Source organism: Heterodontus francisci, chromosome 19 (genome assembly GCF_036365525.1).
Source record: "Heterodontus francisci isolate sHetFra1 chromosome 19, sHetFra1.hap1, whole genome shotgun sequence".
NCBI classification, from domain to species: domain Eukaryota; kingdom Metazoa; phylum Chordata; class Chondrichthyes; order Heterodontiformes; family Heterodontidae; genus Heterodontus; species Heterodontus francisci.
In genome coordinates, this window is record NC_090389.1 from 28753960 (window position 1) to 28770282 (window position 16323).

Consider the following 16323-nt stretch of genomic DNA (forward strand, 5'->3'; position numbering starts at 1 on the left):
GGTTTCCACAGCTGTTGCATGGCGAGCATATCCTTCAAAGTATGCTTACTGCACACTCTCTCTATTTGCCACCTGTTCTGTTTCCAGGCAAGTGGACTCAGATGCAATGTTCATAAGTGGCCTTTTGTAATTTGTTCTCCTCAAGCCTTGTACATACCTTTAGCCTGAATTCAACACGTCACTTGCTTGCTCTTGCTGCCTATGAGCGGAGTGGCAGATGACGATGCAATCATAAAAGATGAGAAGTGCGATAAGATGTAGGGTGAAAAATTAAATACTTGATGCACCTGGATGAGGAAACCATTAGGAGCTCCGGCTAAACAGGTGGGCAAGGAGCTATGGGAACATTAAGGGGCTTTGGTACAGCTCGACTGTAAAGCAAATGCTGACAACCAATTAATTAAACAATTGTTTTTTATATGTATAGAAAATATACATTCTTATATTACTTTATATGAATAAGTTCTTGTTTTAAGTTCTGGATAACTCATGAAAGTTAGATGTTACCAAAAGGACAAAGACAAACTGACAGTCTATGTGCAATGGAGTACTGCCTTTCACTAGATTAAACCTCCAGAAAAATAGCATCTATGTGATTGTCTCAGTCTGGCACAGACAAAACAGTCAATCAAATTAGTGCCTGCACAATAAGTCAGTCAGAGATAATTATTACTCACAACCCCATGGGCTGGACTTTGCTGTCAGTGGTGAAGCACTGGCAGTTGCCGCTGACCTTGAAGAAAGCTGCCCACAAAGATCTCTTGTGGTGTGATTTTCTCCTTTCCAGACAGCAGTTTAAATCTGGCACCAAGGACATCTCCAGGCATCCAGCAACAGCGATATCAGCAAGCAGGATAAGCCGCCAATCACACTGAAGTATTTTCACACAGCAAATCAGGAAACTAAAAGTACCAATTATCCTTCATTTTTAATTTACGTTTTCAGATAGTGAAATAACTGATTATGATTGGATTAAGATAGAAGGTAAAATATAATAAACTTTAAAAATACTTTTAAAAGTGTGGATTTTTAAAATAATAAATAAATTTGACAGATATAAAATTCGCTTTTCAGGACTAGTGAAGGCGTTTAGCAGTAACGATGGAATTAGTACACTGTTAAAGACCCAGTTACATCTCATTTAACAAGGTGCAACTTTTTCAAGGGTTTTTACAGCAAGACTAACAGTCGAAGTTTTCGTCAATTCACTGATTGCCAAGAGATGACATGCTTGGGGTTCCTCAACAGCTCATCCTCTGGAGGACAATAGGATCACTGATAGAAACTTCTGAATTTACATATTATTCTGCGCATGTGCGGAGACTCCAGAGTTGCTGTCAGTTTTAAAGGAGTAATAACGATCAACGGTGACAATTACGCCATCATCAACACCCCAAAACCCAGGCCAATGTTATAGATCAACACTACTTTGTCCAGACCCAAATCAGTCCCAATCAAATTCTAACTGCAATTGAGCTGCAACATTTCACTTACCAATGAATTAAATTTCAGTTTTTTGGAAACCTGAACACAATCACAGGTTGCCAGCATTTTAAATAATATTAGCAGAGAAATTTAAGAAAAGTTGCATTCAGGAAATATCTCCAATCAGAGAAAAAGAAGGGAACAATAAAAGTTTTATCTTAATGAAAAGGCCTAGATTGAACGCTCTTCTGGGAGCTGAACTAAGTTTATATTTTAGATTATTCTGATAAAATAACATTTTAAAAACTTTTTTCAAATTGAAAAGTTGTATAACATATTATATCCAGGAGCCATTCAACTGAAAGGACTCAGACTTGATGCCTAGTTTGGATCAATGGATATTGGCTAAAGCAGCACTAACAGAACTGCAAGTAGGCTGTGTCCCTCAACCAAGGAAATGAAAGTTCCTGTTCCTGATCCAAGACCAGTGGCTCTTGTCAGCTGATGTGTGTACCAGACAGGATTGGGCTTGATGTGGTGTCTCCATAGTGGAATAACCTGTCAACACTCAGTGTATGGGACCACACATTTAAGAACGGTAATTTTGGTGAGGCACAGGAGATCTGTCAGCATCTGTGGAATCATATGCAACATGAACCATCACCTTTTGGGGAAGTGCAGACAAAATTGATAAAAAGCAAACAAAAAAGTATTTCATCTTTGAAATACCTTGAATATTCTTAACCCTGATAATTAGCTATAACCATGAATAAAAATTACCATGGTGGTGGTAGGTCTTGTTTGTGGTTGCTGTGCCTGGGGCTGGGGTTGTTGTTGTCCTGCTGGTTGCTGAAGAGCCTGTTGCCGTGGTTGTTGTTGCTGCTGCTGTTGTGGCTGCTGCAATTGCTGTTGTGGCTGTGACTGTTGCTGCTGCTGGGTTGGCCGTGGCTGTTGCTGTTGAGGTGGCCGGGTTTGTTGCTGCTGCGGTTGCCGTGCCTGTTGCTGCGGTTGAGGTTGGCGTAGTTGTTGCTGTTGCAGTGGTGGTCCTTGTTGCTGCGCTTGCGACGATGGTGACTGCCGCACTTGCTGCGATGGTGACTGTCGCACCTGCTGCTGCGAATGACTTTGCCGTGATGGTGGTGGCTGATTTTGCTGTGACCGAATTTGCTGCTGAGGAGGCAGTGGTTCTGACTGTTTTCTAGCTGTTTGTTGCTGCTGCTGTGAATGCTTCTGTGATCGCGAGAGCTCAGCATCCAGGTGATGCTCAGATGATGATCGAGGCTGGGTCCACTCAGCAGAACCCAAGTGAGGATCTCGTTGAGATCTCTGCTCTGTCTGTTGACTTCTTCTCTGTGAAGGCTGCTGAGAACATTGTCGGGATTCTTGGCGATGCTGTTCTTTCGGATGCTGCCTTGATGACTTCCGGGAAGGCTCTTCAACTGCATGGCGTGAAGAGTGTCGGGCAGGCTCTCCGTACTGATACGCAGAATGTCTCTGATGATCCTTTGAGGAGTATCGTGACTGTGAACGCTCTGCTGGTTGCCATGAATCATCTGGCGGCTCATCATAGTTGTGGCGTGAGTGGTTTCGGTGACTGCGTCTCTGTGATGAAGACTGTCCACCGTAATGTCTGGAACGCTCCCTTGGCTTTTCGAACCAGTCCGTCTCCTCTTGGCCCAAATGATAGGCTTCAAAAACCAAAACACACATTACAGTCACTCTGTTCTCCTGGTGTGCCTGTGGTACCAAGACTGTAGCCATGCAAAGGTTCAATGCAGGCAGCTTGCCACATGCAGGGAGATCCAGGATAAATTACTTGACACACAGAATAAACCCACAAAACAAATCACCGAACAAACATACCACCGACGGAAACAATGAGCTGTGTAGCATGCTTAAAACGTTAAAAAAGAGCGCATATAAAAGAGTAAAGGCACATACCAATCAATTAGGTTTTAACCTTGTAAGAATTAAGTCTGTTTTATACATGCACATATTTACATTATTGAAAAGACATTTTTTTGTTGAACACTTTGCACTGAACATGCTCTGTAAATGATCTGTGTGTTAAGTTGATGAGATCACCAGTGATATTCTTTACCTTCGCTGTCAGACACAGCACAGTGCATATCATCCATCATATAACCGTCATCCTCTCTGTAAGTATGGCTACGTGATGTCTCTTTCACATCCTGGACATCAGGCAGGGAGTGGCTGGAGCCGAATTGAGATCTGCTCTCTACAACATTTGGTGGGAGTGGTTCTCGAGAGGCTCGTGCCACATTCATCTGATTTCCCATAGGACTCAAAGGGCTTTCCTCTTCGGATGCTTGGGCCCTTATTGGAGCACGTCCTCGACTATGGCCCATTCCCATTTTTTGAGACCTCTCCATGGTGTCTCTTTCATTAGATTTACTTCTTGGACTAGCTGCTTCTTTCCCTGATTTTTCCATTCCATACATTGAGGAAGACCTTGATCTGTTGCAATTGCTGTAACCTCTCTCTGAATCTTCCATTGTTTCTCTACTACCATGACCAGAATATCTCTGCTGGTCATAAATATTCTTCTTGAGACCATATGTTATCTCATCCTGAAGTTTCTGTGCCCTAAGGATTACATTATTTCCTGCAGCTGAGGTTGTGACAGAATATGAAGCAAAATCAGATTCCACATCTTTGGCTTCTTCTATAGGTGAAAACTTGGAGATTTTCTGTTCTATGTTTTGCTTTCTGTGTTTGCTGCGCTTGGTGGATACTACAGCAGGAGCCAGTTGCTTTGATGAATGCTTTTGAGAGCCATAAGAAGAGTTGTGCTTGTCTGTGCGTGAGGAATGTTTGTGATTGTTATCTGCATAGTAATATGAGGATCCACTTGAAGTATTTGATATTCTGCTATGGCTATCTGAATTCCTTTGGTATCCATTCTTGCCTCGATGGTCTGATACCTGGACGTCATACATATCTTCCTCTGATTCATCATCAGCTTTATTGTAAGCGTGGGTCCTACTGGAGTTGCTTGTCTCTGGGAAGTCATTCTTTTCTTTTGCATGTCTTGAATTACTATGCTGAGGGGGCTGTTCTGCTTTCTGGCTTTCTGTTGCTGAGGAACTCTCTTTGGTCAATTCACTGATATCGTCAATCATAACATAATTACGAGAAATATTGTGCTCTAGGTTTGCATACAGAGAGTCTGCTGAATAGTTAGTGGAAGGACTTTCTATTGCATTTCCACTATCAGCAACTCTTATCTCTGCATTCCTGTACTGATCATAGTTGTTACTCATTGTTGTAGTTGTGTAAACCTTCTCATTTGGAGTAGCAGAAATAATTGCATTTGGATTACCAATGACTTCGTAATTGGTAGGTATTTTCTGTTCAAGATCTGCTAACGATGTCTGCCTTGGTTTCTGATGTTGTATTGGGATGTTTGTCTGTTGCTGATACTGAGGATTATGACCAGACTGGAAGGAAGCCTGATTTGGATAGGTAGTAGGAGTATGGTATTGGTTAGGGGGCTGGAATCCAGTTACGTTCTGTAAATTCTGTAAGCTGTTGTTAGTCTGATAGTTTGTGTTCTGGGAATATGCATGTGGCTGATAAGTGTTTTGGGAATGCAAGGTGGAAAGAGACTGAAAATTGTTTTGTGACTGGTAACTGTTGGGAACTGGGTAGTGGGGTGGCTGATAACCTGCAGGTTGGTAGTTTGTTAGCCCCTGAGGAGTGGCCTGTGATGAAGGGTAATGTGATGATGTGGTTGGGTGCTGTGCCACTGAGAATTCAGAATACTGATTAACTGGAGCAGTACGTGGCCTAGCTAGAACATTGTTGCTGTTGTACGAAGATATTCGGATGTTATTGACTTCACTATCTGACATATAGTCCCGGTCTTCTCCTAAGCCCCGTACATAACCCATATCTCGCTTTGTTGGATCTTTGACAAATGTTTCCTTTCTACGATTGATTCCTAGTTCTATGTAACGCAGCTTTGCATCAATTTCCTTTTCTTCTTCATCAAGCTCTGCCTGTTTCTTCTGGAGTTTGTTTGATTCTTGCTCTACTTTCTCCAGCTCATGGCTGATGTCCTTAAGGAGTTTGTCACGAGTGATCTGGTCAGGCAGGGTTCCACGTTTACGAGGCAGGGAGGTTCCAAACAGCTGTGGATGAAATGGGGCACTGACATGTATAATTTCTTCGGGTGGTGGACTAGGCAGCGTTCTCTTCACTTTCTTCATCGTGCTCTGCTGCAAATTTCCAATCTGAAAAACAAAATTGCAGATTTTCTGTTACCTCTGTGAAGCATGTCATGCCATTTTGATGTTTGCCATGAATTAATTATTTTCAAACGAACATACGAATTAGGAGCAGGAGCAGGCCACTCGGCCCTTCGAGCCTACTCTGCCATTCAATAAGTTCATGGCTGAACTGATTTCTCCACGTTGCCACCTACCACCCACCCCCCGCACAAAAAACATACACAGAGATCATTCCAAAAGCAAGGGAATTGTCTCATAGAATTAGCAATAATTAGCATGCAGTGAGCTCCTCCAGTTGGACCATTACTCCACCAATATAAAGCAAAGCCCATCTGTAGCTAGAAAAGACACCACTGAAAGAAAGGTCAAGTAATAACATAAAATACATGGCTTTGGAGCATGCTCTTTCATTGCAAACTCAAGTTTAACACTATCAGGGAAATACATTTTTGGGCTTCTCACAACAATCTATTCATCTTGTAACAATCTGTAAATGTTCAAGATTCAACAAAGTAGATAATATTGTACCCTAATTTTACACAATCTTGGAGCACATTAGAAACAAATTAAACAGTATCTTTTAGTTAGTGGCATATCCACTATCCATGTACTCAATGTTTTGGAACTGAAATTGCAATAATAAGCTTTTATCTACAAGTTTTTTTTTGTTCAACACTGGGGACAAGGTTGTAACTCCAAAACCCAATTTTGGCTTTCAAACAACAAAGTCGCATTTAATTGGGTAAGAACATTAATATTGTTTATTTTATTCAAATGCCTGTTTCTGTGTATTTTATTGTAAAAGATAAAACACAGTTCTAATCACTTCACTGATTTTGCAATTATTCTCACCACTCAATGTGTAATTATTACAACTATCAATATTTTTGTCGTCAAGTCTTCCTACTATTATTTGAACTGATGCAGTGCACATTTGTGCATCTTCTTGGTTTTCTGTAATTGACAAGGAGAACACTTGCGATGCCTCATTCACACTGCATCAATAACAGCCAAAATGTTCTTCCACTGTGCGCCACACCACATGACCAGTTGAGATGTCTCAGCCATAACATGGAAACTAATAATGAATCCAGGATTGAAACTCACTATAGTTAACCGAAGCAAAAAAATAATATTAGAAAAAACAATGGCACTGAAGACTGGCAAATCCTTAGGTCCTGATGGCATCCATTTCAGGATTTTAAAGGAAGTAGGGGGAGAAATTGCAAATTGCTTACACCATAACCTTCCAAAGCTTTCTAGATTTAGGAACTGTCCCTTTAAATTGGAAAATTGTAAATGTATCTCCATCATTTAAGAAAGGAAATTATAGATCTGTTAGTCTAACAGATGAAGATATTGGAATCTATAATTAAGGACAGAATGACTGAAGACTTAAAGGAATTTGAGCTGATTAGAGAGGGCAGACCATATCTAATGAACTTAACTGATTTTTTTGAGGAAGTAGCTAAAGTAGTAGATAGGAGAATGTCAACGGATGTAGTTAATATGAATTTCCAGCTAAGAGACTAGAAACTAGCATTCCGATGACGGGTCGCAGATCTGAAACGTTAACTCTGTCTCTCTCTGCTTTGATTGAGGTTTTAGGATTTTGAAAGGAATTTATAGAGTAAATAGAGAGAAACTTTTTTCCACTGGTGGGTGAATCTAAGACAAGGGAACATAATTTATTTATTTATTGATACAGCACTGAAACAGGCCCTTCAGCCCACCGAGTCTGTGCCGACCATCTATCTATTTATACTAATCCTACACTAACCCTATATCCCTACCACATCTCCACCTGTCCCTATATTCCCCTACCACCTACCTATACTAGGGGCAATTTATAATGGCCAATTTACCTATCAACCTGCAAGTCTTTGGCATGTGGGAGGAAACCGGAGCACCCGGTGAAAACCCACGCAGACACAGGGAGAACCTGCAAACTCCACACAGGCAGTACCCAGAATTGAAACTGGGTCGCTGGAGCTGTGAGGTTGCGGTGCTAACCACTGCGCCACAGTGCAGCCCTTAACCTTAAAATCAGAACCAGACTATTCAGGAGAGAAGTCAGGAAACACTTTTCCATGCAAAGGATGATGGAAGTGTTGAACTCTCTCTCTCTAACACATGAACAACAGCTGTGATGCCTCATTCACACCAGATGGGGAACATGCAAAATGCCTCATCCACGTCACATAGAGAACAGTGAATGAGGTGCTATACAACTTTGTTTTGTGCTTTTCTGCTATTCTGGGGATTGAATAAACAGGAAAACACAGTTTCATGTTTGACAGCAGCTCTACACTATTTTAACCATATAACATTCTTCTTGGATAACCCCATTAAACAAGTGATAGTATAGTGAAAGTAATTTGACTGAAAAATTACATTTTGCAACATGTATCATTTGAATGCAATTGCACATGGGAAATCTGGCCAGAATTTTATGCCATCCCAGTGAGCTGGATGGTGGTGGCGGTTGGCGTAAAATTGAACGGGTGGCTCTGGGAGGCCTTCCCAACCCGTTCCCGCCTCCATCCCACTTAACGTGGGTCAGGGAGGAGGGGGCAAGAAAAGGGTCACCCGTCCCAGGCCAATCAAGGCTCTTAAGTGGCCACTTAAGGGCCTTCACCTGCCTCCGCGGGGATTTTACCCATGGCAACTGGGCATCAGGGAGACGTGAAAGGCTGCCGAGTGAAACATGGAGGCCTCTCAGTGCACCATGGGGGGTTGGGCGGTGGCCCCGGACAAACGGGCATAGGGTGCCCAATTGAGGGCCACCCCCGCTTCCCCAACCACCCCCAGGATCTGAGACGCCCCCTTCCCCCCAAACGACCATCCTTGCCTCACCGGGGTGGGACCGATTAGCAAGGCGAGGCAACCTGAACTTACCTGGACTCCTGGCTCTATGTCCTCAGCTAGACTGCAGTCCCAGCAGTGGCCAATGCTCGCAGTGGCGCTGCTGGGGATAAGAGCTGCCAGCCCGCTGATTGGCCGGCAACTCAATGAGGTGGGACTTCCTCCCTCAAGTGGGTGAAAGTCCCGTCTCGGAACAATTAAAGCCCGGGGACCTGTAAAATGCAGGTCGGATCCCGGGCCGGCCAGAAGCGGGTTCGTCACTGACATTTACACTGGTGGCCAGCTCCCGTCCGCCTGATGTAAAATCCAGCCCCCAGACCCCTAGTCAAGGGGTAATGAGACTATTTGTTGTGTCCCACCTCCTGTCCTGGCTAAGATAGACTCATAGAATGGTACAGCACAGATAGAAGCCATTTACAACATCATGCCTGTACTGGTTCTTTGAAAGAACTATCTAATTCCCACTTCACTTGTCTTTCCTCATAACCCTGTAAATATTCTTCTCTTCCAAGTATTTAACCAATTCCCTTTGAAAGTTACTATTGAATCTGCTTCCACCAGACTTTCAGGCAGTGCATTGCAGATCATAACAATCTGCTGTGTAAAAAAAGTTTCCTTATATCATCTCTGATTCTTTTGACAATTGCCTTACATCTGTGTCCTCTGGTTACTGATACTTTTGCCACTGGAAACAGTTTCTCCTAACTTCAAAACCCCTCATGATTTTGAATACCTGTATTAAATCCCCACTCAGCCTTCCCTGTTCTAAGGGGAACAATGCCAGTGTTTCCAGTCTCTCCACATAAATTAAGGCCTTCATCCTTGCTACCATTGTATTAAATGTCTTCTGCTACCTTTCCTAGGCCTTGACATCCTTCCTAAAGAGTGGTGACTAGAATTGAACATAATACTCCAGTTAAGGCCTAACTAGTGTTTCATAACAGTTTAGCATAACTTCCTTGCTTTTGTAGGCTGTACCTCTATTAATAAAGCTAAGGAACCTGGATGCTTTTTAAACAGCTGTCTGCCACTTTAAAAGATTTAAGTACATAAACCCCTAGATCTCTCTGTTCCAGCAACCCCTTTAAAATTGTACCATTTAGTTTATATTGCCTCTCCTCATTCTTCCTACCAAAATGTATCACTTCGCATTGCTCTGTGTTAAATTTCATCTGCCATGTGTCTGCCCATTTCATCAGTCTCTGAAGTCTGTTACTAAACAACTCAGAAGAGATCGATATTGAACTTGAGCCTTCTTTTCTATATGGCTTTTAATGCTACTTTATCCACTAGTATAAAGTGGGGATTTGATATAGGTGTTCAAAATCATAAGGGGTTTTGAAGTTAGGAGAAAATGTTTCCAGTGGTAAAAGTGTCAGTAACCAGAGGACACAGATTGAAGGCGACTGTCAAAAGAACCAGAGATGATACAAGGAAACTTTTTTTTTAAACACAGCAGATTGTTATGATTGGCAATGCACTGTCTGAAAGTTTGGTGGAAGCAGATTCAATAGTAATTTTGAAAGGGAACTGTTAAATACTTGGAAGAGAAGAATATTTACAGGGTAACTTTATCCACTAGGCCATCAAATAAGTACCTCAAATAAAGAAAAAATAATCTCTCAAACACCATCAAATTAAACCCTTAAAACAAGTAAAACAAAATGCTGCATTTTGTTTTCTGGATTTTCTTGACCATTCTATAACTTCTATATGCAGTGCTATCATTTCTTTGCAAATATTTTTCTGCAGCCTTATTGCTTTTATCCAAGTTAAAATAACAACACATACCTCCTCACTACTTTCCAGCAGAATGTAATTTGTTGCTCTTTAATAGTGAAACTATAAGAAAAAACTTTCTGTAACATATCCCTCACTGAAACACTCACTAATATAATGTTTTTATGGTTCCTCACTAATATAGAAATGATATAAAGCATCTAACATCCCCTCAATGTAAAGTGATTACTATACAATTGTTTATGACTGTCATTAATATAGAATGCCTTTCTGCAATGTGCCTTCACTAAAGAACATGCTATTTTACGACTCTCACTGACCGAGGAACTACATAAAACACCTCTCTATAATGCATCCCCCTCACTATAACATTTGATGACATTTTTAATGATTCTCAGTAATGTAGAAAGTGCATTCATGCTGTTTACAGCTGCTGCATCAATAATGAAACCTTATAACAAGCCTCATTCTAGATCAAGGTGTTTATTGGCCCCTAGATGGGATTACATAGACAGATTCTAACGAATTTTGGACAGACTTACAAAATATCAAAAATGAAGCTTACCAGATTTCTTAATATCCATTGACTCTTTTCCTTTTTTATTTACCCCATTAATTACTAATTACTACATTTGGTGGCCATGTGCAGTTGAAATAGTTACCTTTTACAATCTTCAATGAAAAGCCATGATAACAGCACATTCCAATATGGATGGAAAATGCTATTCTTTATTCTAGTGAGGCTTCTGTGATAAACATATTTACTTTCTGAAAGCTGATGCTTTTTTAAAAATATATTAAATTTTTTTTTTCAGTTTTGTTCCATATTTCAGGCACAAAAAAATCCTCAAATACTATTAAAAATCCAAGCTGCATTGCTCTGATTATGTCTTACAGTGTCATTGATACTATCAATTTTACTGCTGTCTCTCCATTGTAGACAACAAGTTGCATTTTTGCATATAGAAAAATGTATCACATGGTGTTTCACAGAAGTGTAAGGATAAAGTGAATAGTGAATCAAAGGACGAGATTATGGATGGCTGACCAAAGGCTTGGCCAGTGAACTGAGGATTAAAATGATTCTTACAGGAGAAGAGGGATGTGGAGGGGCAGAAGGGTTTGTGTGGGGAATTTCAGAGCATGGCGACTAGGATCAAAGGGAGCGAGAATGTATAAGAAGCTAGAGTCAAAGAAACAGAGAGTTTGAAGAGTTTGGTGTGAGGATTGTAAGAATAATTGAGCTTACAAAGAGGAAGAGTCGAGGCTATTAAAGGTTTTAAACAAAAGGATGGGAATTTACCATTTGAGGCTTTGGGGGACCTGGAACAAATGTATGCCAGCAAAACAAAGGGATGATTGGTGAGTGGGATGTGGTGCAAAAGAAATATGGACAGCAGACTTTGGATGAACTAAAATATACAGGATGCAGACAATGGGAGGCCAACCAGGACATCATTGGAATAGTTGAAACCACAGAAAAGTTACGACACAGAAAGAGGCCATTCAGCCCATCATGTCTGCACCAGCTGAGAAAAACTAGCTGCCCAATCTAATTCCACCTTCCAGCACCTGGTCCATGGCCTTGCAGGTTACAGCACTTCAGGTGCAGGTCCAGGTACCTTTTAAATGAGTTGAGGGTTTCTGCCTCCACCACCAATCTGGGCAGTGAATTCCAAACACCCACCACCCTCTGGGTTAAAAAGTTTTTCCTCATGTCCCCTCTAATCCTTCTACCAATCACCTTAAATCTGTGCCCCCTGGTAATTGACCTCTCCGCTAGGTCAGGAGGTGAGAAAGGCATGAATTTCAGCAGCAGATGGGCTGAGAGAGGGGCGCTGGTCAATATTACGGAAGAGGAATTAGGCAGTCTTCATGATGTAGGAGGAATACAACACTGAAGCTGCACTGTCTGGTTCAGCTTGAAACATGTGTAAGGAGCTTCTGGCAGGGTCTGGAGACGATGGCTTCAGTCTTATCAGTGCTTAACTAGAGGAAATTGTAGTTCATCCAAGACTGGCTATCAGACAAGTGGTCTGACAACACAGAGATCTCATGTGCCTCATGTAAATCCATGAACAAATAAAAGACCCTTACTGAATGCCCTTCAAGTTGCTTGGTCAAACCAAAATATAGCAACGAACATAAATAATTTGGAAGGAAAATGTGTTTTTGGTAATCTTGCTATAGTGTAAAATCTTATGTGTCATGGCTAAGTCAATATAATTAGTGACAACTTTGCTTTTTGATTAAAATGTCAGACTTGTGAGTTGCAAAATCTTGTTCAAATGAAAATCCTATAATGTCAAGAATACCATTTCGATTGGACTTTAATCGTTAAAGTCAATTCCTTCTCTTTTCACTTTTAGTCAGGATATTTTTCCTACTTTGCACACATCCTCCTTCTATCCAATGTGCCATTTCTTAAATAAAAGGATGGGCAAATGAGACTGGGCCTATTGCGATCCATAACCACCTAGGAACTGGGCCATATCAGGACGGTCCGCATACTCTTTTTCTTCCCTTTGTGGAAGTGCCTCATTTGCAAGCAATTTGTGATCAGCAACTTGCCTTGTCAGATCCAGAAGTGAAAAATTGCATCCCCTTAACTCCATACATATATACCAATATACTGCACCATTGGGCAACTAACTTTGCCGTGCTAGGTTGGCATTATTTTGCAAGGCTCACAAATATCCAATAGCTGAAAACATTCAACAATAATGTGTGTAATTAATGCTAATATCTCACCAATAATACGTTTAAAGCAATGCACAATCACAAAAAACACCTATGTATTGGCTTACAGGCAGTTGTGACATTGGGAAGATAAGAAAAAGTAAGTGGTAACATTGGACATTAGATTCCACTCTGTAGTTAGAATCAAAGTGATATGATCCTTAAAGAGCCTCTGTTCAGATAATGGTAAAGTCTAATGGATCACAGCAGATAGCTACCATGTCCATTGTAAGGATTGGCAAAGAAAAGAAAGCAGACCCCATTACAGAAATAAAACATAGAGATAAGGAGAGAGAGAAAATGTGCAAACCTCATTTTGGTCTGGTGTTCGTACACTGAATCTTGCAAAATATCCCCATTTCCACCGAAATAAGGAGGGTTCTTATCAAGTTTCCTTCCCATCTTCTAGCAGTTGATTATAGATTATGAAGTAAAAAATAGTTCATACAAGGGCTGCTCTCTTAAGAGGTGTGAAAATTAAAATTGTTTTAAACAAAGCAAGTAATGGTACTTGACAGTACCACTGACAGTAACCAAATCCAGATATATAATGCCAATTTAATCCTAATCCCTTACCAATCACTCCCATCGACTGAATAATGTCAAACTAAGTCATACAGATCAGGCAGATTTAAAGTTCTACCTCAATTTCTGCTAAGTTAGCTGATCTCTGCCAGGGTCAGCAATATGACCTCACTGACTCTCTGCTGGGAGGGGGCAGAATATGAAAATAAGCATTAAGTATGCATGTGCAGATGTCGGTGGAAGACATGACCCGACTCAGCTGTGATGTCAACGACAGTCAAATAATCCTGATGACACTCTCTAGACACAGGGAGAGTGGTCACTTGGCTGAGATGCCTGAGAGTTGTCAGCACCTATGGTGCAAAACTTATTACACAGCTTTTAATACTCAGTGTAATGAATGCAAATGATTGCTGCCAAATTTGCCTTTAACCAGTGAGACATTTTGGGAAACTAATCATTTGTTTTTCTTCAGTGCTTTGATACAGTGAGCGCCAGCAGGCTTAATTTATTCCAGGGACTACAGTGCAAGATTCACAAGCTGATTACCCTTCCTTACTTTTCACAGAAATTCTGATTCAAGCAGAAGACTTCCTGCATGTATCAGGGTTTAACTGTATTTGATGATATTACCCTTATGATCTAAATCGTTTTCTAAAGTCTGTTATTAGAGAGTACTGTTAAGGATATTAACTTCAAATGTAATAATACTGTGTGCAGTTTGGGTATCCTTATTTAAGGAAGGATGTAAATGTGTTGGAGGCGGTTCAGAGGAGGTTTACTAGATTGATACCTGGAATGAGCGGGTCGTCTTATGAGGAAAGGTTGGACAGACTGGACTTGTTTTCACTGGAGTTTAGAAGAGTGAGGGGAGACTTGATTGAAGTCTATAAGATCCTGAACGGTCTTGACAAGGTGGATGTGGAAAGGATGTTTACTATTGTCGGTGAGTCCAGTACTAGGGGGCACTGTTTTAAAATTAGGGGATGCACTTTTAGGATAGATGTGAAATTTTGTGTCAGAGGGTTGTGCGACTTTGGAACTCTCTGCCTCAGAAGGTGGTGGACGCCGGGTCACTGAATATTTTTAAGGTGGAGGTAGATAGATTCTTGTTAAGCAAGGGAATCAAGGATTATCGGGGGTAGATGGGAGTGTGGAATTCGAGACACAAACAGATCAGCCATGATCTTATTGAAAGGCGCAGCAGGCTCGAGGGGCCAAATGGCCTTCTTCTGCTCCTAATTCATATGCAATCCCATAATTTCTTATCAAATATGCTTAATCAATATGAAGTAATTACACATCATTGATTTGTACAGTGATGTGGGAGTTTCGTGGAATTGATAACAAATTGTCCAGATGGATTACAAATTTGGTTAGCAATGAAGCAAGAGATTGGTGATAGATGGAAAATGGACTGCATTGAGTACAATAACCAGTGTGTTCCACAGAGATATGTTCAATGGCCCCTGCGGTTCACAATATTTTTGAATGGTATGGAACAACGTATCTGTATTAAATCAGTTGATTACACAAAGCCATGAAAACAGGAAGAAGGTTGAGTATCTGGTGAAACCTGGACCATTTATATAGATGAGCTTAGATATGGAATATAGATGTCACTGTTGATAAATGCATATTGGATTCAACAACAGTAAACACGTATATCATAGAAGGGAGCCACTTTAAAATAGACAAAGCTCCATCTTCCACGTATACATCTCCTTAAAGCACCAACATCATTAAATAACATGAAAGAGTTAGGCTGCGAAATTCCATCAGATCTGAAAACGGGTGTGGGGATTGCAATGCAAAATTAATCCACACCTGTTGCTATTGATGCAGGCAGCATGCAAACCATGTGCTGCCTTCTCATTTGCATGACTGCAGAGTGCAGCCAGTGATAAGCATACTATTGAGTGGTTGCACGCCTGAGCAGAGGGTGGAAAATCTTAAGACACTAGTATGAGTTCAAGCTAGCCTGCACCTCTTAAAGGGGAGGTGCATTTTGATTGGACCAGGTGCTGGAAGTGACTTTTTAAAATTCATATGTGGTATGTGGGCATCGCTGGCTAGGCCAGCATTTATTACCCATGTACTGAGTGGCTTGCTAGACCATTTCAGAGGGCATTTAAGAGTCAACCACATTGCTGTGGGTCTGGATTCACATGTAGGCTAGACCAGGTAAGAATGGCAGATTTCCTTCCCTAAAGGACATTAGTGCACGAAATGGGTTTTTACAACAATTGACAATGGTTTCACAGTCACCATTAATTGAATTCAAATTTCACTATCGGCCATGGTGGGATTCGAACCCATGTCCCTGGAGCATTAGCCTGGGCTCTGGATTACTAGTCCAGCAACCACTACACCACTGCCTCCCCTGGGGCAGAGTGTCTGACCTGCAAGAAGTGACAATGCACAACAGGGGAGATAACATGCTCAAAGGTTTTCTGACAGCACTTGAGGCCTTGGCGCAGTAGGTGGATAAAAGGAGAGAGGTTCTCTATCCACAGGGGATCAGGAAGCCCTCCAGACAAACACTGCAAAGGCAGTGGAGCAGGTAGCTGTCAATGCCAGCCATCTTGCCCAAAACCTGGATAAAGCATTACAAGAAGTTCAATGATCTCACGAGTGGTCAAGGTCAGTGAATGCATCTTCAAATGCCATATCCCATAGGAAAGATGCGAAGATATTGGAGAGAGTACAGAAATGATTCACAAGAATGGTTCCAGGGATGAGAAACTTCAGGTATGAAGATAGATTGGAGAAATTT

General features: G+C 41.3%; 1 protein-coding gene across 1 annotated transcript in view; it reads right to left on the reverse strand.

The window, feature by feature from the left end:
• The window catches only part of LOC137380010 (protein bassoon-like), a 464497-nt gene that overhangs the window by 30215 nt on the left and 417959 nt on the right, over positions 1-16323 (reverse strand). The window contains exons 6-7 of the mRNA XM_068051484.1: positions 3527-5681; positions 2206-3113 (exon numbers count right to left, since the gene is read on the reverse strand). Coding sequence (XP_067907585.1) covers positions 2206-3113; positions 3527-5681 — 3063 coding nt within the window. The remainder of the gene's footprint in view (positions 1-2205; positions 3114-3526; positions 5682-16323) is intronic.